This window comes from Alexandromys fortis, unplaced genomic scaffold (genome assembly GCF_014885135.2).
Source record: "Alexandromys fortis isolate MF-2015 unplaced genomic scaffold, M_Fortis_MF-2015_v1.1 scaffold_16, whole genome shotgun sequence".
NCBI classification, from domain to species: Eukaryota; Metazoa; Chordata; class Mammalia; order Rodentia; family Cricetidae; genus Alexandromys; species Alexandromys fortis.
In genome coordinates this window covers 55,188-80,692 of record NW_026067893.1, presented here as the reverse complement: position 1 = coordinate 80,692, position 25,505 = coordinate 55,188, and the positions used below count along the sequence as shown (strand labels likewise).

The 25,505-nt window shown below is 45.5% G+C and overlaps 1 protein-coding gene across 5 annotated transcripts in view; it reads left to right on the top strand.

Annotated features, from left to right (window-relative positions):
- Window positions 1–25,505, top strand: part of Grk5 (G protein-coupled receptor kinase 5) — a 200,544-nt gene that overhangs the window by 170,568 nt on the left and 4,471 nt on the right. For 4 of the 5 annotated variants that reach the window (XM_050148699.1, XM_050148688.1, XM_050148706.1 and 1 more), the window contains 9 exons: window positions 3,284–3,347; window positions 4,266–4,406; window positions 7,627–7,817; window positions 8,737–8,774; window positions 10,283–10,372; window positions 15,449–15,657; window positions 18,083–18,220; window positions 23,400–23,537; window positions 23,991–24,122. In XM_050148699.1, coding sequence (XP_050004656.1) covers window positions 3,284–3,347; window positions 4,266–4,406; window positions 7,627–7,817; window positions 8,737–8,774; window positions 10,283–10,372; window positions 15,449–15,657; window positions 18,083–18,220; window positions 23,400–23,537; window positions 23,991–24,122 — 1,141 coding nt within the window. Of the gene's footprint in view, window positions 1–3,283; window positions 3,348–4,265; window positions 4,407–7,626; window positions 7,818–8,736; window positions 8,775–10,282; window positions 10,373–15,448; window positions 15,658–18,082; window positions 18,221–23,399; window positions 23,538–23,990; window positions 24,123–24,914; window positions 25,502–25,505 lie in introns of those variants that run through there. The other variant, XM_050148695.1, reaches the window with a different exon arrangement.

The following is a 25,505-nucleotide window of genomic DNA, read 5'->3' as shown; positions in this document are numbered from 1 at the left end:
ACCATGCACTCATCACGTGGAAGTGTGCGAGTGTGAGGGATAGGGTAGAGTTCATCTGTATGATAATTCATACAGAGATAAGATGCCTTCTGTAAACTCCTGGTGATAATCAAGTTGACCACTCTCCTTCCACTAATGTTTTGGGTAGTCTAGAAATGCTATGGACTTATGAAAGAAATGCTATTGACTGGGTTGTGCCCCCATACACATCAACTTGTTTATGCTTCTTTGGTTCTCTGTCTTTCTCTATTGTATACTGTGTTCTTCTCTCTCTCTCTCTCTCTCTCTCTCTCTCTCTCTCTCTCATTCTGAAGATCAAACCCTGCACCTGCTAATTATATGCTGACTATACCCCTAGCCCCCAGTCTTAGGTTTTTATGCTACCTTCCCTAAAGGATGAATAGCTTCGAACATAAAACTCTGTGTACTTTTGGCAGTACACTCTCAAAAGGCACTAATTGTGATCTGTGAGGGGCTTGCTCAATTGCCCTCCAAAACAGCCACCTCCAGTTTCTAGCCCTGCCAGTGCCTGAGCCCCTGCTCCTTATATTCTGTACTGTTCTCATGTTTTCCTCCCACTAGTGAGCAGTGGGGTATCTTTACTCGTTATTTTCCCCTCACTAATTATAAGTGAGACTGAGCATCTGTCTAGTTTATTTGCTGCCCCAGTCTCTTCAAAGTTCTCTCAGGGGTAACTCTTTCTTGGGCACATGTAGCCTCTCTGTGACTGACAAGAAAGCAAAAGTCATGAAAGGGACATGATTTATCTCGTCGCTGATTAGGCAAGTCAATTCTGAGGGGCTAGGAGAAATATTCCAGCCTCATTTTATGACTAGCAGAGTTTATACCTGGCTTAAAGCATTCCTGGATAGACTGGGAATGGAAGTGTCCCCTCAGGTCAGGAGTCCCTTCCACAGAAGCTTGGTATCCCGGGGTATGTATGCTCCACACTCAGAGAAGGAAGCCATATTATTCTATGGACTGTACTGTACAGCACTCATGGGCCAAGTCCCTCACAGATAGTTAAAGGCTATGGGCCGGGAGCCATCTCAAGGCCCCAGGGAAGACCTGTCTTCTATGCATCCTTCAGAACACTCATCATGAAAGCAACCTGCTTAAAGCCATTGTTTTTCTATCCTGGCCAGTGAGAATGACCTGACCAGGTCTCAACTTTGTTCATGGCAGCACTGGGATCCAAGCCTTCAACATACAAACCTTGGGGACACAGTTTTACATTCAAACAATGACAGCACTCACAAGCAAGGCACATCTAGCTTAGGTGTGGTCAACTTGAAGATCCCCAGAACATTCCTGTTCTTTATTACAAATAATGACATCTACTACAAAAGCAACTTATGAGAAGCTTTGGTATACATTTTCCTTCTCATTAAATCCATTTTATTGAAGATGGAAGGCCTAGAGAGTTTGGTGGGTTGGCTCTAGGCTACACAGCAAAGAACTGGCGAAGGCCAGAATCTGAATACAGTCTTTCAAGCCCTTGGTTCTCATTCTACCCAGCAGTCCAATTCTAATTGATTCTTGGCTGTGGCCACTGGCTTTTTTTTTTTTTAATTTATCTGCACTAGCTTCATGAAATGGACATTTTGATTACTACAAAGTTAAGAATATGCCCTTTGAGCCGGGCGGTGGTGGCGCACGCCTTTAATCACAGCACTCGGGAGGCAGAGGCAGGCGGATCTCTGTGAGTTTGAGACCAGCCTGGTCTACAAGAGCTAGTTCCAGGACAGGCTCCAAAATCACAGAGAAACCCTGTCTCAAAAAAACCAAAAAAAAGAAAAAAAAAAAGAATATGCCCTTTGGAAGGTACTAAGTTCTTAGAGCCAATAAGATAGGATCCTAGATTAGGAATGCCCCACATCACTGATAACACCCCACCTCTCCAATGTTTCCCCCTCAATCATGACATATTTAAACAGTGTTACTGAAATATTAAGGGGAATTTTTCCCTCCCAGGGTTAACCAAGAATTTCCTAGGAAATTGCAGAACAATCATTTTATAGTAGAGGACCTCTGCAATAGTGGTGACTGACTGTTTATTCTCCATGCATTGTAAACGGTTATGCCAATATAAACTTTTCTGCCCTTATGTAGTGGCTGTAGGAAAGGCTTCTTGCCCTGTGTCAGATGCTAGCTCTTCTCTGGACACCTGAGATGCCCTAGTGCTAAGTAGGAAGCCAGGTACTGAGGGTTTCTGTGACATGGTGCTTTGTCAGTCCTCCTCCTCAAATGGATCCAGTTCTTTGACCCAGTTCAGTCTCCTCTAGCCCCTGTCCTGCTCAGGACATGGAATTTTATAGGGCATGGAGTGGAGCGTGCGCGCGCGCGCGCGCGTGTGTGTGTGTGTGTGTGTGTGTGTGTGTGTGTGTGAGAGAGAGAGAGAGAGAGAGAGAGAGAGAGAGAGAGAGAGAGAGAGAATAGCCCTTGTGCTCCAAGAGGTGGTTTCCCATATTACTTACATTGATAAGTCCTTGCCAACCAGGACAGGGATAAAAACAAGCTTTTCACCCTAGAGTTCTTGGCAAAAGCTAGATTATTTTATTTGTTATCTATTTGGGAACTGGGAAGCTGCAGACAGAAAATGATGGGTATTTTATCACCACTTCTTTGGTCATTCATGGTATTCTAATGTCCTGGATGGATGGAAATATAGCAAAGCAGTCCCTGTGAAGGAAAGTTTAAGAGCTGATGATCACAGAGTACCTGAAACAGACCTATAACCAGCAACATTTGCTCTAAGCAAGGTGCACTCACTCATGAGTGCCCAGAATAGCAAGTATGGGCACCTGCTGGACTAACTGAGCTCTACAGGTGTGGGGAGATCTGTATGTTCCTATGTGGCCTCTGCCCCCCCCCCCCACACGTACACACACACATACCATATGAAGCAGAGTTCCCTTTTAGGTCTGGTCACAGACTGTAAGTTTGGGAGAGAGCAAAGGGATGTTGTCAGTGGAAGAGTAGCAACTAGGGAGCCTTTAGTTGTATGGGCTGCACTGAGTTCCTCCAGAGAGAAGTCCTGACTCAACCTGGTTAAGCCCTGTGGGCTTATTCTTCCAAACCTTCTTTGTCCTTCTGAGCAAGCCAGGGTGGCTCAGCCCCTAGATGCCCAGGATCCGGAGCCAAAGGTCTGAGTCTCTAGTACAGCCTCAGAAGAAGGCATTGCATGTCCTTGGCTTGTTCCTTACCAACCACCTTATCTGTTTTTTATGGGTCTTAAATCTTACCTTCAGGATATCAATGTCAGATTCTTGATATTTTTCAGGCAACCAGTGACCAAAAATACTTTCCGGCAGTACCGGGTGCTGGGCAAAGGTGGCTTTGGAGAGGTGAGTGAAAATCTTCATTAAAGGGTCTGGCCTCTGCTCCCTTTCCTCACCCTTTTTAGATCAGTAGTGCTTTCAGAAGGATCTTCTTGTTCTGCCCTGGCCCTCTGCTAGGAGAGAGGTCTGGTAGCAAGGGGTCTGGCCTGGGCGTGGACATATTTGTGAGAGAGAAAGGAGAGTAACAAGAGCCTTCACTGCCCTGTGAGGGCAGGTGAAGTGGAGGTTCTTTCCACAACCTCAAGTGGGGGCTTCACGGAAAGGATGGGTCCCCTGGGTTGTGTTTGAGGATGTATGAGGGCACTGAACAACCTTGGCCAATGAGGGGTCCACGTGATACTGCTAGTATATCTTGTTACAGGAATAGAGATTTAATAATACTATGTGGTCCTTTCAATATTTGAGGTCAGCCTTGTTTCCATTTTGAAGCCAAGGAAAACTGTTCAGAAAAGACTGGTGACTTAGGCAAGGTCATATAACCAGTAAAGAAAGAACTGGTGCTAAACTCTCAATGCCCTTCCCGTTTCTCTGAGTTGTAAAGTTGGGGTTCCTGAAGGTCTTCTTTCACTGTACTCCCAAAACAAGCTCTTCTAGCTGGCAGGAAAAAATTCACTTGTACCTGATGTGGGGATCAGGGGTAGCACTTGAAGCCTCAGCCAGTCACCTGACTTTATGCTGTGGTCATTTCAGTACCTTCAAGGCCAGGAGCCTTCTCAGGGGAGGAGGCGTCTTAGAGCTACTTCATGAAGACAGAGTTCAGGCAGCACTGGGCACAGAGCCAGATGTCCTGAACTCCAACAACCACAGGTCACACCTGCTGGCTTTGGACCCACCAGCTCCAGCTCCAGAGACCTGACATCCTGGCATTGGAGTTGGGTAAACCACTTTAGTATCCTATGACCTTAGTGTCTGCTTCTACTGCAGGTCTGTGCCTGCCAGGTTCGGGCCACAGGTAAAATGTATGCTTGCAAACGCTTAGAGAAGAAGAGGATCAAAAAGAGAAAAGGAGAGTCCATGGCACTCAATGAGAAGCAGATTCTTGAGAAAGTCAACAGCCAGTTTGTGGTGAGTGTTCAGGGCCCAGCCACAGGCCCACTCTTGTGGTGACTGGGACTTCCTTCCCTTGCTAGGAATGATGGCCCTCCAATGCAGCGAGTCCCCACTTCTGGGATCTCTGTTCTCCAAGGCCACCTTATAAACCCCTCAGTGAACAAAACAAGATTATTATCGACCCAGACAAGGATCTCTGGGTTCTATGGATGCTGTTGTCTGGTTTTACTGTGGTGGAGACCATCCTGGTGGAGTTTCTTAGAGAGGTGTTATTTTGTTTGTATGCCTCCAGGTCAGTCTAGACAAGACTCTGCCCAAATAATAAATTAGCCCTAACTTTAATTAGCTAGACACAACAAAAGCTTATCTTTCAGCCACACCAAGTCCAGTCAGATTGACCCACCCTCTTCACTTACTGACTACCCTAACCAAAGCTAGGAAAGAATGCTGAGGGGTCTCTGTTGGGACCTCTCACTATCCCTGTTGTTAGACGAAGATTCTATGGTGATATGTAAGATAATCATCAGTTTTACTACAGGGCAAAGCCAGTTCAGGCACCCTCTCCTCTATTGCTTAGGGTCTTAGCTGGGGTCATCCTTGTGGATTCTGGGAAATTTTCTAGAGCCAGCCTTCTTGTTAATCCCAAAATGGCTCCCTCAATTAAGATATCTCTTTCCTTTCTCTCATATCTGTCCTTCCTCCATCTCAACTATTCTTTTCCCTCAAGCTCTCCCCAATATTCCCCTTCTCCTCTCCACTTCCCCTTCTTCTCTTCCTTCTACCCCTTGCCCCCTTGCTCCCAAATTTTGTCAGGCAATCTTGTCTGCTTCCAATTTCCAGGTGGATCTATATATGTTTTTCTTTGGGTTCACCTTATTACTTAGCTTCTCATGAACTATAGGCTCAATGTCCTTTGTTTATGGCTAGAATCCACTAATGAGTGAGTACATACCATATTTGTATTTTGGGGTCTGGGTTATCTCACTCAGGATAGTGTTTTCTACTTCCATCTATTTTTATGCAAAATTCAAGATGCCATTGTTTTTTTTTACTGCTGAGTAGTACTCTAATATGTATATATTCCACACTTTCTTTATCCATTCTTCCATTGAGGGGCATCTAGGTTGTCTCCAGGTTCTGACTATTACAACTAATGCTGCTCTGAACATAGTTGAACAAATGCTTTTGTAGTATGGTTGGGCATCTCTTGGGTATATTGCCAAGTGTGGTATTGCTAGATCTTGAGGTAGGTTGACTCCCAATTTTCTGAGAAACTACCACACTGATTTCCAAAGTGGTTGCACAAGTTTGCATTCCCACTAACAATGGATGACCCTTACTCCATATCCTCTCCAGCATAAGCTATCATCACAGACCCAGACATGGCCATCAGCAGCAGTTCATTCCCGGACATCACCACTGCCCTGGTGGCAGCATAGGCCACTTAGATCAGTATGGACCCAGTGGCAGCAAGGCCCTCAGACACCAACGTGGTTTTAATGGCTATCCAGACCCTGGGTTTCTGCATAGCCCTTGGTGGTAACAGGAGCCATGGACATCAACTTAGACCCTTACTGCTGCTGGGCCATAGACCCAGACATGCCATAAGCAGCATCCTGGGCCCAGGCCACACCATGGCCTTGTGTGACAGCATAGGCTACCCAGATCAGCATGGCCCCACTGGCAGCACAGCCCTCAGACACCAACATTGCTATGGGTTGTGGCCTAGTCCTGGACATCTGTGTGAACTTTGGTGTTACTATGTGCCATGAACATCAACACAGACCCTGGCTGTGGTAGGACCATGGACCCAGACATAGTTTTTGGTAGCAGCCCAGGACTGGATGTCACTATGGCCTCAGTTGGCAATGCAGGCCACCCAAATTGGCATGGTTCCAGGTGGCAGCCCAGACCCCTGGCATCAGCATGGCCGATGTTATCAGGTGCCATGGGCATCAGCACAGACCCTGCCTGTGGCATCTTGATGCTGCTCAGTGGAACCCTTATCTGTGACAGGGGTGCTGGTGGGTCCTACTCTGAGAAGCATGGTATGTCTGACAAGCCTGGGCTGGCACATCTTCAAGGTCCATTGGTTTTGATGGCTCCACCATCCTTAAGTGGATTCCATCCACTACCTGTGGCAGAGAGTTCTCACAATAATACTTGGTGTCAACTTTTGTCACTATAACAAAATACCTGAGACATTTAACTAATAAAAAACAGTGATTTATTTTGGCTCCCAATTCTGGAGCTTCCTATCCAACATCAAGTAGCCCTGTTGTAGGATTTACACCATAAACAAAGTAGAATTGAGGGACAAGAGGTCGTCAGGTCTCACAGTCCTGTTCTAGGACACCCCCAATGACCTGAGGTTCTCTCCTCTCCTAGTAGAATTGAGGGACAAGAGGTCGTCAGGTCTCACAGTCCCGTTCTAGGACACCCCCAATGACCTGAGGTCTTCTCCTCCCCTAGCAGCACTGCTGTGGGTCCTAGTTCTTGAACATGTGGACCTTTAGAGAATATTCACTCAAACTATGACACTCCTGTGGAGCCTTCCTGGGGCTCACCTGGGCAGGTGTAGAGGGAAGAGGGTCAGCTCCAGCCGCTGGCGATAGAACCCAGCGCTCATGCCACCTCTACTACCAGATTGTCTCCTTTCCTCAGAAATAACTCCTATTCTTCCTGATGTTTACATCCTATCCCCAGCCTGGCCATCAGTGGCCAATTTCATTTGTACAAATTCCCAAAGTGAAGACGACGGCATAGTGTAAGGTGCCTTAACCCAGCACTACCTGCCTCATTCTCTGCCTCGTAGGTATCTGGAATCCACCAGATCCACATCTGTTGACATATCTTTCATAGATTTTTTTTTGTCAGGCCCTTACTGCTCCAAAGTTTTACTGCCCCTCCTACAGCATAAAGGACCACTATGCTTTGCTTTTCTGACCAGCCAACTAGGCAACATCTGGTTTAACAAACTAATGTCTCCACATGTTTTGTAGTTTGGAAGCTGTAAGCCCTTTACTTTGAGCCACTTGTCAGAAGATCTGAGCATGAGTTCTTTGCTGGCTGTGAGGGAAAGCTGGCAGGGTCAGCGAGGGGAGAACTGGGCACAGGGTATGAGCTGCTTTGTCCCTTCCACTCCCCTCTCCTAGTGTTAATGATCCAAGAGAAGGCAGTATTAGTCAGTGACAGCTGCTGTGACCGCATTATAGTGCTGCCCTTGTGTTCACAGGTCAACCTGGCCTATGCCTATGAGACCAAAGATGCGCTGTGCCTGGTCCTGACCATCATGAATGGGGGTGATCTGAAGTTTCACATCTACAACATGGGGAACCCTGGCTTTGAAGAAGAGCGAGCCTTGTTTTATGCAGCTGAGATCCTCTGTGGCCTGGAAGACTTACACCGTGAGAACACTGTCTACAGGTGAGCGGTGCTCCCAGAGTATGGCCCAGGGATGCTCAGTGGATCCTTGAATCTGTCCCAGATACGGGAACATATGGGAAGAGTTACTGACTCACGGTATCACATTGCCACATGACCTGCGAGAACAACTGCTGTTAGTTAAACAAAGCTGGCTGGTGCAGAACTGGAGCCTCCATCCAGATGCCAGTTTTGTCAGCCCTGGGATCCCAATCTAAGCTACAACTTCACCCAGCTTTTGCTGGGATATCCAGTCTTCTGTCTGTTCCCCTCTCTGGGAAGGCAGAAGTTATTCTTTATAAGCAAGATCCTGTCAGTGAATTGAGACCATTATGGATAAGATGAAATAGCACCACTAGCAGCTGTGGCTTCTGCCTGAGCTTAATCCTGGGCTTTGACACAGTAGGACTTAGGAGATAAGCCAGCCTCCTGGGACCTCTTCCATAGGCATCTCTCCTCTGGCCCATCCTCACCATACAGCTTTCTTCCTAATGGTGCTGTGGTCTTGGTGTCTTTTCTTTGTTTGTTTCTAGGACCTGCTCTGCCTACAGGGTATTCCATGATATCATGTCTTCCCAGCCCTCCAGCGAGTCTCTAGCCATACTAGCCAGTGTCCTCTGCCCCATGGACCACCTGTGTGAGGATAGGCACTAGAATTGGCCTTTTCTAACCTCCTAGTTACTCTGTAGGAAAGAGAAGAAGCCAAAGGCAAACTTCAGCATTTGTGTTAAATTACTGGGAGGAGAGAAATGATCTGACAATGGTCTTGACCCATAGAGACCAGACTATCTCAACCCAGAGGTGGGAGGCAGACATCTTGTGGCCCCTGGGTCTGTTTGACACCAGAGGATCAGCTGAGATGCAATGTGTCTTTGCTGCATGGAATGGCCATGCTCAGATGCCTATTGTTTTCACCCTGCAGAGATCTGAAACCAGAGAATATCCTGCTGGATGATTATGGTAAGTCAGGGACTGGAAGATGGGGACCTTTTCCATTACAGTGTCTGAGGCTAATGTTTCAGGTTACCCAGAGCAAGGGCCTGCAGACTCTCTCGGGAATGGAGGGCCTGGTTAAACCAGGACCATGGAAAGGGTTGGGGGGTCCGTAGGGCAGAAGACCCCATTACTGCTTCTTACTCCTGGGCTTGAGGAAGGATCCTTCTTTGTGAAGTAGTGTAGCTCAGCTGACTCTGACATCAGAGCCAGTGTCAGTGACAGAGTGATGACCAAAAGCAAAGAAGCAAAGATTTGGAGATTTTGGGTAGTGCTGGATGGACATCCATGCCACTTGTCCTGCTCCTTGTCCTGTTTGTGAAGCAGAAACATCAGGACTGTGATGGACACTGTGAAGAGGACTGTGTAGTGAGGGTACTACATGATGGCCCGCAGAAAACAGCCTGCTGACTCCAGCCAGCTGTGAACATGTCATTAGCTGTGTACTCTCATTGTACTTGCCCTTGGGTATAAGCAAGTGGGTAGTATTCCCTCATGCAGTTCAATCCCTCATACCTATAGAGTAGTTTCTCATGTACCTAACTAGGTTTTCCTAGTTCTTCCTGCCACAGAGGGACAGGTGGCATCCAAGTATCCATCTTACATATAATAAGCCTGAGACTCAGGCCAGCCTGACCATGACAAAGATACTACCAAGTCTCCTGCATATTCCTGGTTACACAGCCCCCCTCCTCCTTCCCAGTTTGGTGACTTGGAGAGAGCTGTGTGTAGAGGAACAAGGAGCACAGTATCTTCCAAGAGGTCCAGGCCACAGTGCATTCTCTGAACTACTCACACTGAAGTCCCACAGGGGCTCTCTTCCCCTTTCCTGTTAGGGACCATAGAGCTGGAGGCCATCTGAGATACTCAGGCCTGACAGGCATTTATGGATAAGGGCATGTGCTCCTTCCTGAGTGTGAAATATAATCCATGACTCTGCATAGGTAGAGGTAGGCAGTGCTGCCTGGGCCTTGGGGGTCAGTTTGGACTCTGAACTCAGATTCCAGGCCAGATCTTGCTCTTCTCATTTCTCCATATCTTTGAAGAAAAAAAAAAAACTCCAAAGACCAATCAGGAAGGCAGGGAGTGGCTTCTCAAATTGCTTTATAATTTTTCCCCTTAAGCAAATTGTTGCAAAATGTCAAGAACTTCATATTTTTCCTGTGAAGCAATCTGAGAGTCAGCCAGGATATTTTAAACTCTGTGACCTCAGCCTTCCAGAAAGCCTATTGGGACATTAAATATGATAGGTCAGTCAGTGACTAGCCTTGTCCAAACATCCTTCTGCATTTTTATTAATGTTTCCCTCATTATGTACAATTTCTACAATCTCACCTAGTCTCCCAAGGTCACAGGGTTACCTTGTAAGAGCAGGCTGAGGTCACATCTTCATTGCACAGAGGCCTTGTGTGTCTATGTCCTTGACCAGGGTGTTCATGTGACTATGAGCCCATTGACCCTGCTGTCCCCAACAGGCCACATTCGGATCTCAGACCTGGGACTAGCCGTGAAGATCCCTGAAGGAGACCTTATTCGTGGCCGTGTGGGCACTGTTGGTTACATGGGTAAGTAATACTTTGTGCCCATCACAACTGAGCCTCCCAAGGCCATCAGTTAAAAGTCCTCTTGTCTCTTTTTGTTTTGCTGTTTAAAAGTATTGTACTGATTTTCCATAGGGATGCTTGGTAGGAGGCCTAGTCAGGTGGGGTAGGCCAGTGGGACCCAAGGTGTAACCTAAACTGAGCTCTCTGTAACCCCCTAACACCAGCCAACCTAAGTCTTTTTTTTTTTTTTAAATACTTATTTATTTATTATGTATACAATAGTCTTTCTGCATGTATGCCTGAAGAGGGCACCAGACCTCGTTACAGATGGTTGTGAGCCACCATGTGGTTGCTGGGAATTGAACTCAGGACCTTTGGAAGAGCAGGCAATGCTCTTAACTGCTGAGCCATCTCTCCAGCCCCAACCTAAGTCTTAAAGACAAGTCATCCTGGGGATTGGGACCAGAGCCTGGCACTAGCATTTCTAGGGGAGCTGTTGTTGAAGAACGATGGACCTAGAACAGGTATCAGGTAGATATTCTTTGGGGAGACCTCTGAGAAGAATGTGGCCATTAAGAAGAGCTCTGGGACCACCACAGGAACAGGTACAAGGGAGCAACCATGGAGGCGGGCAGGCCTGAGCCAGAGACCTCTGTGGGAGCAGGCCTGAGCCAGTGACTTCCACAGGATCAGACCTGAATCAGTGACCTCAGCTGGAGCAGGCCTGAGGCAATGACCTTCACAGGAACAGGTGGGGCAGCTGAGGGAACGGGCCCAAGCCAGAGACCTCTGCAGACCCGGTGGGCATGAATTGGCAACCTCCAAGGGAGCAGGCCTGAGCCAGCAACCTCTGCCAGAGCAGACCCAAGGCAATGACCTCAGTGGGAACAGGTCAGAGCCAGCAATCTCTGCGGCAGCAAGCCCTAATAACACCTGGGGTTGCAGAGCAACCTCTGGAGTGACTGGAACCGTGACCCTGACTGTACCACGAGGGGCATCCATCAGAGCCTTGGATCTACTGGCACCTGAAAGATTGATCATCAGAGACACAACCCTAATTACACCAATCAGGAAAAGAAGGGTAGACAAGTAAAAACACACTCAACACCACAAAGAACAACACTACACTAATAAAAACTAGTGGCCCTATAGCAGCAAGACTTGAACAACCAAATATGGATAAATCAGAAGAAAATTACCTAAAAGATAACTTTAGGAGAATGTTTCAGTCCCTTAAAGAGGAAATGAAAATTTCCCTCAAAGAAATGAAGGAAAAGACAAAAAATTGGAAGAAATCAACAAATCCCTTAAAGAAAACCAAGAAAAAGCAATCAGACAGATGAAAGAAACTATTCAAGACTTGAAAATCAAAATAGAGACAATAAAGGAAACACAAACTGAGGGAATTATAGAAACAGAAATTATTGCAAAACAATCATGAACTACAAATGCAAGCATAAACAGCAGAATACAAGATATGGCAGAGAGAATCTCCAGCACTGAAGATACAATAGAGGAAACCGGCTCATCAGTCAAATAAAACATTAAATCTAACAAAAGCTTAACACAAAATATTCAGGAAATATGGGACACCATGAAAAGATTAAACCTAAGAATAATAGCAATAGAAGAAGGAGAAGAAGTCAAACTCAAAAGCACAGAAAATATATTCGATAAAAAATCATAGAAGAAAAATTTTCCCGGCCTAAAGAAAGATACAAGAAGCTTACAGAACACCAAATAGACTGGATTAAAAAAAAAGTCCCCTTGCCACATAATAATCAAAACACTAAACATACATAAAGAATATTAAGAGGTACAAAGGAAAAAGGACAAGTAACATATAAAGGCAGACCTATCAGAATTACACCTGACTTCTCATTGGAAACCGTAAAAGCCAGAAAGTTGTGGTCAAGTGTTATGCAGACATTAAGAGACCATTGATGCCAGCCCAGACTACTATACCCAGCAAAACTTTCAATCATTACAGATGGACAAAACAAGATATTCCATAACAGAACCAGATTTAACCAATACCTAGCAATGAACCCAGCCTACACAAAGTACTAGAAGGAAAACTCCAACCCAAAGAAGTTGACTACATCCACAAAAACATAGACATTAGAAGATCTCACAGCAGCAAATCCCCCAAAATGGAAAAATACACACAATAACATCACCAACAACGAAAACTAAAATAACAGGAATTAGCAATCACTGGTCATTAATATCCCTTAATATAAATGGACTCAACTCACCTATAAAGAGACATAGGCTAACAGTTTGGATACAAAAACCGAATCCATCCTTCTGCTGAATACAAGAGACATACCTCAACCTTAAAGACAGACATTGCATCAGAGTAAAGGGTTGGGAAAATTTTTTTTCCAATCAAATGGACCCAAGAAGCAAGATGGTTAGCTATCCTAATATCTGACAAAATAGACTTCAAACTAAAATCAATCAAAAGAGACAACGAAGGACATTTCATATTAGTCACAGGAAAAGTCCATCAAGAGGAAATCTCAATACTGAACATCTATGCCCCAAATACAAGGGCGCTCTCATAAGTAAAAGGAACATTTATAAAGTTTAAATTATATATTAAACCCCACACACTAATAGTGGGAGATTTTAATACCTCACTCTCACCACTGGACAGGTCTGTCAGACAAAAAAAAATCAACAGAGAAATAGGGGAACTAACAGATATGACTCAAATGGACTTAACAGACATCTATAGAACATTCTGTTCAAACATAAAAGAATATACCTTCTTCTCAGAACCTCGTGGAACCTTCTCAAAAAAAAAAAAACTAAGCACATAAGGTAACAAAACAAACCTTAACAGATTAAAAAAAATTGGAACAATGCGATGTATCTTATCGGATCACCATGGCTTAAAATTAGAATTCAACAGCAACACTAATTCCTGAAAGTCCACAAACACATGGAAATTAAACAGTGCTCATCTGAATCATCAATGGTTCAGGGAAGAAATAAAGGAAGAAATTAAAGACTTGCTAAAATTCAAGAAAAATGACCACCCAACATACCTGAATTTATGGGACACAATGAAAGCAGTGTTAAGAGGAAAGTTCATAGCACTAGATGCCTATATAAAAGAAGCTGGAAAAACCCAACACTAATGAGTTAACAGAACACCTAGAAACTGTAGAACAAAAGGAAACAAATTTACCCAGGAAGACTAGACAGAAGTAAATAATCAAATTGAGAGCTGAAATCACAATATAGAAACAAAGCAATACAAAGAATCAATGAGACAAAGTTCATTCTTTGCATTTCTAAGAGCTAAACTCTTAGAATCTCCTACCAATTAGGAACATCTTTTACTTCCTTTCACATTCCTTGTATATGTATGTATCCCCAGTAACTCTGGGGTGTAGGGTTTCCCTGAAAACTCTAGGCTAGGGACCTGTTGCCATCTATCCAGGCCTGTACCTGCAGATGATGTGTGAGATTCAATACATTGTCTCTGGTACTAGATGCTTTTTTCACACTACATAACACGTGGCAAGCTGTGGGATATTTGTGTGAGTATGTGTATATGTGACCATGTGAATTCTGATAGTTATATTTGAGAGATCTGAGGGATATATGGTAAATAGATAGATAGGGGATGGATGATAGATAGATAGATAGATAGATAGATAGATAGATAGATAGATAGATAGATAGATGATGGATGGATGGATGGATGGATGGATGGATGGGTGGATGGGTGGATGGATGATAGATAGATGGATTGATGGATGGGTGGATGGATGATCAATGGACATAAGGGGAGATAAGCAAAGAGATAGATAAAGATACACTTGTTCAGTGCCTGCCTGGAAATCTGTTTACACATTTGTATTGCTCTCCTTTTGGACATAGTTCTGAATGCTTTGTTCTCACACAGTCTTTGTCACGTGTCCACTGGTGCATGTCATGTGTGTGTGCTTTTCATTCTGACTGGCCTCAAGACATGTAGCTGTTTTGTGCTTCTGTGGTGAATCTGTGTGTCATTTCTATCAGAGTGGTAGGAAAGATACAATAAAGGATTTAAAAAATTATTATTTTTATTATTTTATGTGTATGGGTCTGTGTACCATCTGTGTACCTAGTTCCCATAGAGGTCAGAAGAGGTTGTTGGATCCCCTGAAAATGGAATCACTTGTGGTCCTGAGCTGCCATGTGGGTGCTGGGAATCAAACTCAGATGCTCTAGAACAGCAAACCCATCTCCCAAGAAATTATTAGAAGTCCAGGTATGTCAGGAGCCATTTCCCCCCAATCATTACAGGAACCATCACCCTAGGGGGTCTGCAGAGAACCCCACACCCAATTAACTTATCTGTTAGCAGAATCCGCCTCACATTCCAGCTATCCAGGGAACCAGGTGTGGCAACTTGTGACTTCTGGCCTAACCGTACGAAAGTAACCTAGCTACGTGACCGGAACCATGTGGCGAGATCCAGTTACCCTGCCCCCCATTCCTTACCATATATAAACTGTAACCCGTCCCTAATAAACGGAGGCTTTGACAAATCTGCTTGGCCTTCTTCTTCTGTCTTAGCTCATTCCCTTCCAGGTAGCGCCCCTCCGAGACCCTGGAGTAACCGATTGCAGGGTGGGTTACAAACCCCTAGACTGAGTAACCCAGACCCAGAACGCAATCCACACAGGTAGATCGAATAGAATCTTCAATTTAGGTGGGTACCCTTCTCCATTGAAATAAATATGTATGCAGTGTCATACCTGTCACTGGGGACAAAGTAGTGAAAACTGTGGTGTGTATTCTATCTGAGGACACATTTCCATGCTCCATAATCAGAGTTCTGAAACCTCCTTCAGAGCTCTTGGGCACAGTGAAGCATCATGTCCGGGAAGGCTTTCTAGACAAAATAGTATTTGCAAACCTGCTGGGTTGAAGTTGGGGCTTTGAAAGAAGGTAGCCCCAGTCCAAAACCCCAGTCCTTCTGTGAGAATACATTACCCTTGGGTACTGCTAAGATGAGGAGCAGCACCGGCTGTGTGCTTGGGCTGCATCCTGCTGCCTATTGTCCCTCATTTTCTCCCTTCCTTCTGTCCTCAGCCCCAGAAGTCCTGAACAACCAGCGATATGGCCTGAGCCCTGACTACTGGGGACTGGGCTGTCTCATCTATGAGATGATTGAGGGCCAGTCGCCGTTTCGAGGCCGCAAGGAGAAGGTTAAGCGGGAAGAAGTGGATCGCCGGGTGCTGGAGACTGAAGAGGTATACTCCCCCAAGTTCTCTGAAGAGGCCAAGTCCATCTGCAACATGGTAAGCTCATCTCGGACAGGCTGACAGGACAGGAACATTAATACACATCTATGGGTGGTACACTAGAACCGCGTGTGCTCCTTGATCTGACTGAGATGTCAGATATGCCTTAGGGGAAGTCTGGCATATTAGGCAGGATTACCCCGTGAACAAGAAATGGGGATTGAGGGAACACCCATGAAGGTCTATTCTTTGTGGAGAAGTAAGCAAAGGATGAGGATGATGGCCTAAGCTGGTTCACAAGCAAGTTTCTGCTCTTGAACATGGACCTCCTTTTCCCTCAGCTCTGGATTCTAACAAAGCGAGCCTTGTTGACAATGTCTACTATGGTGCACCAGGCCCCTGACACTAAATTGAAAATTCCAAAAGGTGATCTCCCACTCCTACTTTAATCCCAGGGCCTGGGTTGGGGCTTAGACACATCATTGTTTTCTGCAACTACCCCTGTCTGGCCACTTCTGTGTCATAGTGCTACGGGAAGGGAATGACTGGATTTGCCATCTGATCAAGTCCAAAAGAAGAAGAAGTGTTCCTCTGCCCTGACATGTGTAAAAGACACGATGAAGAATGGCATGCAACAAATAGACCCTAAGCCCATTAATCAACCTCAGAGAAGCATTGCAGCAGACAGAGTGGGTACCAGAGGGATGGGCAGCAAAGGTCAGGGTGTAGGGAGACGGTTGCCAGTGATGCTTGTTTATGCCATCTTCAGCTATCTATGTGGTGTGACAAGGCCATTGGAGGAGGTATCACAGTCTTAGGTCAGGGGCAGCAATACTAAGAAGCAGGTCTCAAGAGACTTCAACAGGGACATGTACATACTGAGAGGATGAGGCAAACATGATCCCTACTAATAACACCACTACCACTGTAGCTGGTCTTTCTTCAGACTGTCAGCTTTTGTTTAAACTTTTTTCCAACTAGCTTTTAAAACTTAAATGAACCTGTTTATATTAATTATGTTCTGCCATGTGGCTCATTACCTCTCCTCAGTATCTTACATCTGGTTTCCTGGTGTCTGGCTGGCAAACCTCCCACCTCAGATTCTTTCTCAGAGTTCTGTCTCTGCCTGCAAGTCTCACTTAATCCCTCCTACCTAGCTATTGGCCATTCGTCTGTTTATTAAACCAATCAGAGGGTGCCTCAGGCAGATGAAGTAAAACAGAGGCACCCAGCATATCACCTTCACCCTCCCCCACCAACCCTCCACTTCAGCCCCAGTCTTTGAGCTGGAACTCAACTAGGGACACTGCTATTCCTCTTCTGCCCCCTTGTGGCCACTTTGGGAAAGATGCTGGCTAAGCTTTATACTCTGGTCTGTAGCTGAAAAGAAACAAAGGGTTGAACCCTCATCTTTGTCACTTGGAAGAACCACCAGAAGTCTCAAGCCTTGCTCTGTCTTCTCTCGTGGTCTTGGATTCTGGACTTAGACATCCTTTTCTTTGTAATACACCCCCTGCTCTACTGAAGTGCCTGACCTGTAAATCATGCCTCTTAAGGTCTAGAAGTCCCCACATCTAACTTCTTTGTCTCCTGGATCATTCTTGGCCTGGTAGTAGCCGATAAGCAACCTAGCCCTGCTTCTCATCCTTCTTTCATCTTATCCTTGATGATGCTACCAATCTGCCAGCACTGTGGGCTACTGGAGCTGTATTGACAGCCACTTCATAGCCTTGCTTCTTTGGTGTTTCTTGGAATGGAGAGAACATATCTCAGTTATATATGGAAAAGAGAAACTCAGGGCCAGAGAGATGGCTCAGTGGTAAAGCTTTTTTTTTTTTTTTTTAATATTTATTTATTTATTATGAGTACAATATTCTGTCTGTGTATATGCCTGCGGCCAGAAGAGGGCACCAGACCCCATTACAGATGGTTGTGAGCCACCATGTGGTTGCTGGGAATTGAACTCAGGACCTTTGGTAGAGCAGGCAATGCTCTTAACCACTGAGCCATCTCTCCAGCCCAAGCTTTTTTTTTTTTTTTTTTTTTTTTTTTTTTTTTTTTCTGTGCAAGCCTGGTGACCTAAATTCAAGTCCTGGAACCCATTTGAAAGGTAGAGGGACAAAACGGACCACACCAAGTTGTCCTCTGATCTCCACACACAATAATAATAAACAAACATTGTAAAACAAAACAAATTAAAAAAGAGACGCCCAGGTGTGGACACTAATCTGAGCCACCAGCCTGGTAATGTGCCACAGGGTAACTGAGAACATGCCTTATTTGTTACAAAGATGTGATCTGGGGCTTGCTTTGCTGCCACTTCAATTCCTCATCTAGACTGTGAGTTCTAGGAGGCAGCACTGGGGAGGCTAGAAGAGAGACACTTGTGAGAGCTATAGCCACGAATGTTCCTTCACCCTTCTGTCCTCTGGGCAGAGGGAAAGGCCCAACCACATGGCCTCATGGGATTCTCTTGTTGCAGCTGCTCACCAAAGACTCGAAGCAGAGGCTGGGCTGCCGGGAGGAAGGGGCTGCTGAGGTCAAGAGGCACCCCTTCTTCAGGAACATGAACTTCAAGCGCCTGGAGGCTGGGATGTTGGACCCTCCCTTCGTTCCAGATGTGAGTAGCCACCACTGCTCTTAGGAGCTCTAAACTCACCTCTCCCAGACATGTTTTCTAGTAGACTGAGAGTCCAGCTCCCTTCCTACACTCTGGCTATTTTGTGACAGGGCTGTAAATCATGTTGTCAGAATGTACGGATGGGGTGTTGTAACACCCGGTTTTGGTGTTACACATTCGGTACAGTTTGCGCGCAGCTGTACCGAATGCGAGTCCGGGCAAGGGCCTGGAGATTGAACACAAGACACAGAGACCAGGGTCATTTGATAGGAGATCAAGCGAATGCCGTTTATTCAGACTTGGGGAAGCCCTTTTCTACCTAACTGCAGCACAAAGATCTCTCCGCCCAGGGAGGTGGGAAATTACCATATTAACAATGGAGAAGATTGCCTGCAGCTAAATCACCAGGTGGGGCAGGGATAGCACGGAAACACAGGAAGCTTAGTTAACTGATAACAAACTGTCCCCGTCAATGCACCCCAGGAATAAGGAAGACCAGGCGCCCACAGGGTGTGAGCCCTGGAACTCTACATTGGTTGTACAGAGATTTAGGTACTTTCTCCAGTATAGGGGACCTAGACAACCTTCAGTTGTCTTACCTGTCCAGTGCAGTCCAAGACACCTCCCCTCCCTGAACCTTCCAGTACACGGAAGATTGAGATGACCTGAATGGAAAGTGTTGTAATGAGTATTAAGGACCACCACATGCAGTTCAGTTTAGCTGAGCATCTACTGTCCAGTTAAATTAGGATTTTCCTTAAAGGTGCTCTACTGGGTCTGCATAGCCCAGGCTCATGTTTAGCTCACACTCACAAAGGAGGCCCACCCAGCAAGGCTTTTTTTGTGCCTCTGTACTTTGAATATTGAGGACCCTTGTTGGGGTCTGGAGAATGGAGCCAAGGACTGTGGAAGCTACAAGAATATTGGAGTTGGGAACTGGCTTGTTTCAAAGTTGGCAGATGTGGTACACATCTCTTCCCAGCCCCCTGCTTGGTAATGTCAGGACAAGAGCCTGCAGTAGACCAGGATGGGACTATTGACACCACAGCAATTGGTAAATATTACAAATCAGAGCTTTTCAAGACCCCTTTCCAAGAACTAGTTATTAACCATTTAGTAGCATGGTTAATAAAAACCCAGAGACAGAAATTGGGGTTCAACCTGAAGTCAGAAAAAGCAAAATAGTCAGCCACTGGCTCTTACCTCTACCTCAGTCCAAAATGGCAATCCTGCCTCCAGGAATCTCAGAATGAGACTGTCTGAGAGCTGTCTCTTCCTGTTTTATATTCCTTTCTAGTGCCGGGATTAAAGGCGTGCACCACTACTGCCTGGTTTCTCTGGCAAACTAGGGTGGCTACTGGGATTAAAGGTGTGTGTCACCACTGCTTGGTCTGTAAGACTGATCACTAGTGCTGTTTTACTCTCTGACCTCCAGGCAAACTTTATTTATTAAAATACAAATGAAATATCACTACACTTTCCCTTTTGTCAAAAAGAGGGCTATAACTAATATAATAAAAACTATACACGATAAGTACAATGGCTATTATAGTATATACAGACAATAAATACATCAGCAATGTCTAGTCCATTTGCATTTGACAAATTCACAGAAAATACTCCATATCTATCCTTTCTTAGTGAGTCAAAAGTCTTGTACCTAATTTATTTCTATCATAAAGTTATGCAAGTCATTCTGTATCTGGTAAACTATAACTATCATCTTCAACTTCCTCAGAAACCCAAGAAAAAAATAATATTAACTGGGTAAGCAGGAAATGCAAGCAAGTGACTTCTAAAAATGTGAGAAATGACAGAAAACAGCTGGCTGCCTGAACCCAAAGTTCCTTTGCAATGTGCTATTAACTATTAATTATGGTATTAACTATTATTAATAATGTTAATATTATTAATTATGCTACACAATTTGTTATCGCAGCACTGAGGAAATGAGGAACGGTTCTCGCATATTTGGCAAGGAAAAGGTTCCCTGGTCATCAGGGTAGGAGGACAGCAGCCGATGTGGGGAGCTAGGACTAACTGCTGGATGCTGAACAGTGTCCATGGTCACCCACTGGAGACCTCTGTAACCAGATGTGGCATCTACATCATAGATCTGACCAGGGAATGTTTTTGACATTCGAAAGATTAAGTCAGTAAGTGCTGCAAACTGTACATGAGAGGAGGTTCAGGAAACTCAAAGTATAACAGTGTCTCTCAAAAGTAGTTTCCCATTTGGAACCACCGAAGAATAAAGAAAAGTACTGATCCTGGCCTGTAGCTCAATAGATAGAGTGGAGTACTAGCAAGCATGGAGTTCTGGGTTTGATCCCCAGCACTATAGTAACCAGGCGTGATGGTACACACCTTTAATCCCAGCACATAGGAGATGAAAACAGAAGGATCAGAAATTCAAGATTGTCCTCAGCTATATAGCATGTTGATAGGCCAGCCTGGGCTACATGAGACCCTATCTCAGAAATGACGGAGAACAGTTGAAGAGCTGGCTCAATAAAGTACTTGTATTGCTAACGTGAGGACAGGAGTTTAATCCTTAACACATACATGAAGTTGGATGCGTTGATATGTGCTTGTAATCCCATCACTGAGAAGGCAGACACAGGAGGATCTCTGGCGTTCACTAGCCAATCAGTCTTGCATAATTGCAAGCTCTAAACCAATAAGAGGCCCTGTCTCAAAGGAAGTGTGTATGGTGTTCCAAAGGATGGCACCCAAAATTGTCCCCTAGTATCCCACCGTTCAAGAAGTACTAATCTTGTACGCAGGTCCCAAATGGTCTTGGACCAAACCTGATTCATCAGAATTTTTCAAATTTTGCTTATTGTTTGGTAGATATTTTTAAGTTTGTTGAGAGCTATGGTACAGCCACTGCTCAGCATCCCAAGAGAAACTTCCTAGAGTAACAGTAAGGACACAAGAGTTCTAGGCTAGGGCTGGTCTTTGGCCTACTTATTGCTATGGTGATGGGATGAGATCATTCGTGACACAGGATGTATTTATCAACCTCCCCACATGCTGTAGGTTCTGCGGCAGGCTCCAGGGGATGTATGATGAATACTGGGTTATTTCTGCCATGGAAGTCTCAGTCTGAAGAAGTAAAATGTCAGCAAACACTCCTTAAATAAAGTAGAACTAGGGGTCCCAGGGAAGAGGCTGTAGAGTACTGGTTGGGCATGGCTAAAAGAAGACTCTTCCAGTCATGGGGTGTTTATGGAGGCAGCATCTCTATTAATCAATGCAATTAGCCATCCAGGGTTGTCCTTGTTTTACCACTGTAAGTCTTATGTCCTGAACGAACAGGGACAGTTGATCTCCCTGGGTATGACAATGCCCCACCGAGACTTCAGGGCCCCTGAGTGCACTGCATAGAAGTCAACATTCCCTACCCCCTAGTTCCACAGTAGTGTATGGTCCACAAGGCATAATTTCCCCCTTCTGAGCAGTGAGGGCCCTTGGCAGATCACTGGGGTAGGTAAGTGGTGAGGAAAGATTGTGGGCCCCAGAAGGTGAAGCCTCTTATGAGCTTCTGAAAATGACCTGCACCTACCCTGTGTGCCCTCTGCCCTCCACCCATTTTCTTTTCATATCACCTTCAGGTTGTTGCCACATTAATAACCCGTAGGCATTTATTTATTTATTTATTACTGGCTTAATCTTTTTCACTTCACTTGACTTTTTTCAAAACCCAAATAAATATATTTTAAAAGGAAACTTCTCTAAGAAAATAATAGCCATCAGATGGTAGGTTTTGGCTTGTTACGATAAATTTCTATCAGTACAGATTTTTTTTAATATTTATTTATTATGCATACAATATTGTCTTGTGTATATGCCTCAAGGCCAGAAGAGGGCACCAGATCTCATTACAGATGGTTGTGAGCCACCATGTGGTTGCTGGGAATTGAACTCAGGACCTTTGGAAGAGCAGACAATGCTCTTAACCTCTGAGCCATCTCTCCAGCCCCTATCAGTACAGATTTTTAAAATTCTCTTTAAAAGTATTTATCTGTATATCTTTCAGGGCCAAGATACCTCCCAGGGCCTGAACACATCCCAGGGCCAGCTACATGGGCTTGGCATGTGCAGTCATCCTGACCCTGCTTGGCTCAATGCCCCATTAATTTCTGTTTAAAAATTCTAATACTTTGTGAGCAGAGGATCCTGTGTTTTCATTTTATCTTTGCTTTGTAAATAATGCAGCTGATCCTGATGCCACCTGACTCAATCCCCTTAGTCATGGAGACTGAGAAGGAGAGGTACAGCTACACAGTGAGGTCCTCAGGGGTTTGCTGTGCGCCTGCCTGTGTGGTTTCAAGCTACTAACTCATGCTTTGAGCAGTAGGTCTCTATAGATAGAATGAGAAACCTTAGAAAATGCTGAGGCCTAAGCCCAGGGCTGGAACGTCCTAAGGAATCACAGTCTACCAAGCTTGTGTGCCTTTGAATTAGCTGGTGTCTGTGTTAGGCCCTGGGCCAGGCCTGAGGAGTTTACATAGAAGCAGCCTCTATCTCTAGATAGACACACTTTGCTCAATCTGGAGTCACCCCGAAAGCTCCTATCTCCACACCCTAGTTTCTTGCAACCCTGGGGCAATCATTCTACAACCTGCCCTCCTGGAGGGCAGAACCCAACCAAGTTGGCTTCTGTGGGTATGTGGAATGGGCACTAAGCTGCTGCTGGATGAACGATTGAGGACAGGCAGGGCTACCGTTGTCACAGCAGCTACACTCAGCAGCACAGTGGCCCAGCTGTGTTTCTTATCCTCGCTTGTAGGGAGAAAACTACGGCTGTGAAGACACATTTGGCTTTTTCCAAGGCTCCAATGCTTCACAGTGACGACTACCTGCCAAAGAGTTTGGGTTAAATACGTGGCTTCTTGCCCTGCATGAGAAAGAGCTGGAACATATTCCTGCCAGGGTTGTGCCATGCACCCCCAGGCCATCTTCTCTCTATGGCACTATGCTCTAAAGCAGAATCCCTCTTGTGCTTTGCTCTGGTTCTGGGTCCACAGCATCCCCACAGACCACAAACCCCTAACTGTACCCAGTGCCACCTCTCTTCCAAAATATAACAATCTGAAACAGTGCTAAGAGACAGGCTTGGGGACCTGGCAGCCATAGGAAGGGCCCTTGTGACAGAGCTCTTTGTCTCTTATAGCCCCGGGCTGTGTACTGCAAGGATGTGCTGGACATCGAGCAGTTCTCTACTGTGAAAGGTGTCAACTTGGACCATACGGACGATGACTTCTACTCTAAGTTCTCCACAGGATCTGTGCCGATCCCATGGCAAAATGAGGTGGGCAGGGCATGCCACCAGCTTTTCTCTAAGAGGGATGGGTTGTCAGAGAAGATGAAAGTGCAAAAACAATAGAAGGGTCACCGGGTAGGCAGCACAGATGGGCTTGGGTTGGAAGCCAACAAGGTAGCTGAGGGAGAACAGGTGGGCAGCAGCCAGGTGCCTCCCTAGGTCTGCTGGAAGTGGAAGGAAATGGGGCATCTTCTAAAAGTACAAGCATTAAATTGAGTAAATCAGCTGATCAAATGCGGTATGGATGATGGTCAAGTAAGCTATAGGAGATGGTATGGAGGGGGAAGAGTGTGCCTCTGGTGGGTTATATTCTTAGTGGAGACCCCCAGAAAGTTGCAGAGAAGCCCTGTTAGAGGAGGGGGCAGAGCCAGTAGGGCAGGGTCTAATGTCTCAGGGAAGGCCCCCGAGGGTGACAGTGTTGTTTCTATTCTGCCTTTCTAGATGATAGAAACAGAATGCTTCAAGGAGCTGAATGTGTTTGGACCCAATGGCACCCTCTCACCAGACCTGAACAGAAATCAGCCTCCAGAACCTCCAAAGAAAGGGCTGTTTCATAGACTCTTCAGGCGCCAGGTGAGAGTCAGCCTGGCCAACCTGGCCTGAGCTTGAGGATTCCAGCCCACTTCACACACCAGAGATCCAGACTGCCCCTTGTCTGTATGGCCTGGTAGCCTGGAATTGTTAGTCAGCTTGTCCAAAATCCCAGCACCCCTGTTGGTGATACAGGGTCCATGTCAACATTGTTGACACAGGGAAACTGATTCTCGTCCCAGGGCTGTGCCACAGAGTGAAGGATGTTGAAAAAGCATTACCAACCTCTGCCCAATAAACACAGAGGAAGAAACAACTCAGCACCTCCTCCATCCGTGGTCACCCTGCAGGGCAAACCCACCTCAGACTGGGAAACACTGTTCCATTGTTCAATCCCCTCATACTAGCTGGCATTTCCCCCTTGGGAACAGACTTTGTTCCATCAAAGCTTATCCCTGAAGGAAGGATTGATATAGACCAAATGAAAGAACAGCCCTGGGGAAGATCTGAAAATCCAGAGTGTGAGAACCCAGGAGCCCTATTACAACTACAAAGGCAGCTGCAGTTGTGTCTAGTCAGCCTAGCCCTTCAAGAAGGAGGAGCCTCAGGATTCCCATCTTAGAGCTTGGGAGTCTTTCTCTACTTGTCTCTCCTCCCCTAGGTCAGCTGTGGTCATTTGACCTGAACTCTCAGCTCTCTTCCTCAGATAGCAAGGATAAAATAAAGGTGGTTATTTACAGAGATGCATTATGGATTAGGCCCTAGGCTGTGTACTTGATATCCCATACCTCAGCTTCCATCCAATAACTAATTAATTCTACCACCATATCTTAGGCACCTCCCATGTACCACGAGAGGGGGAGACTCATTACCTGTGGACATCCTGGTGAAGTGTGAACACATGTGTGGGCTTCCATTGCTCCATTCCAGCTAAGGAGACTGAAATTGACGGACTCAAAGAACTTAACCCTAGCTCACACCTCTGGTGACCCCACAGACTATCTGTTATCTGGGACACAGGGCAGGAAGCATCTTCAGGCTCATGGGAAGTGTAGACTGAACCCTGACCCCTGCCAAATTTATTCACATCCTACACTGTGATATATTTGTGTTTTTATAATATAACGACATGTTTAAACAGTTCCATCAAGTAAAACTACAAGTTCTAGAAAGAAATCACCCTTTTCCTCTGCTCACAGATTTAGGATTTCTTAATTCCATGGCTCTTCCTGGGCACCAGATAAAACCCTCTGCTCAAGGAGCAGCCTGTAAACTCAGGTCTTCTGGGGAGAATGCAAAAAGCCAAAACACAGAGAAGGTTGGAACATTCTGGATTCTACTGTCCTACTTCCAGAGCCACCATGAATGTGTCAAATCCATGGACTTTGAATTTACCAAGAACTGATTCTATTCCTCTCTCTTCCC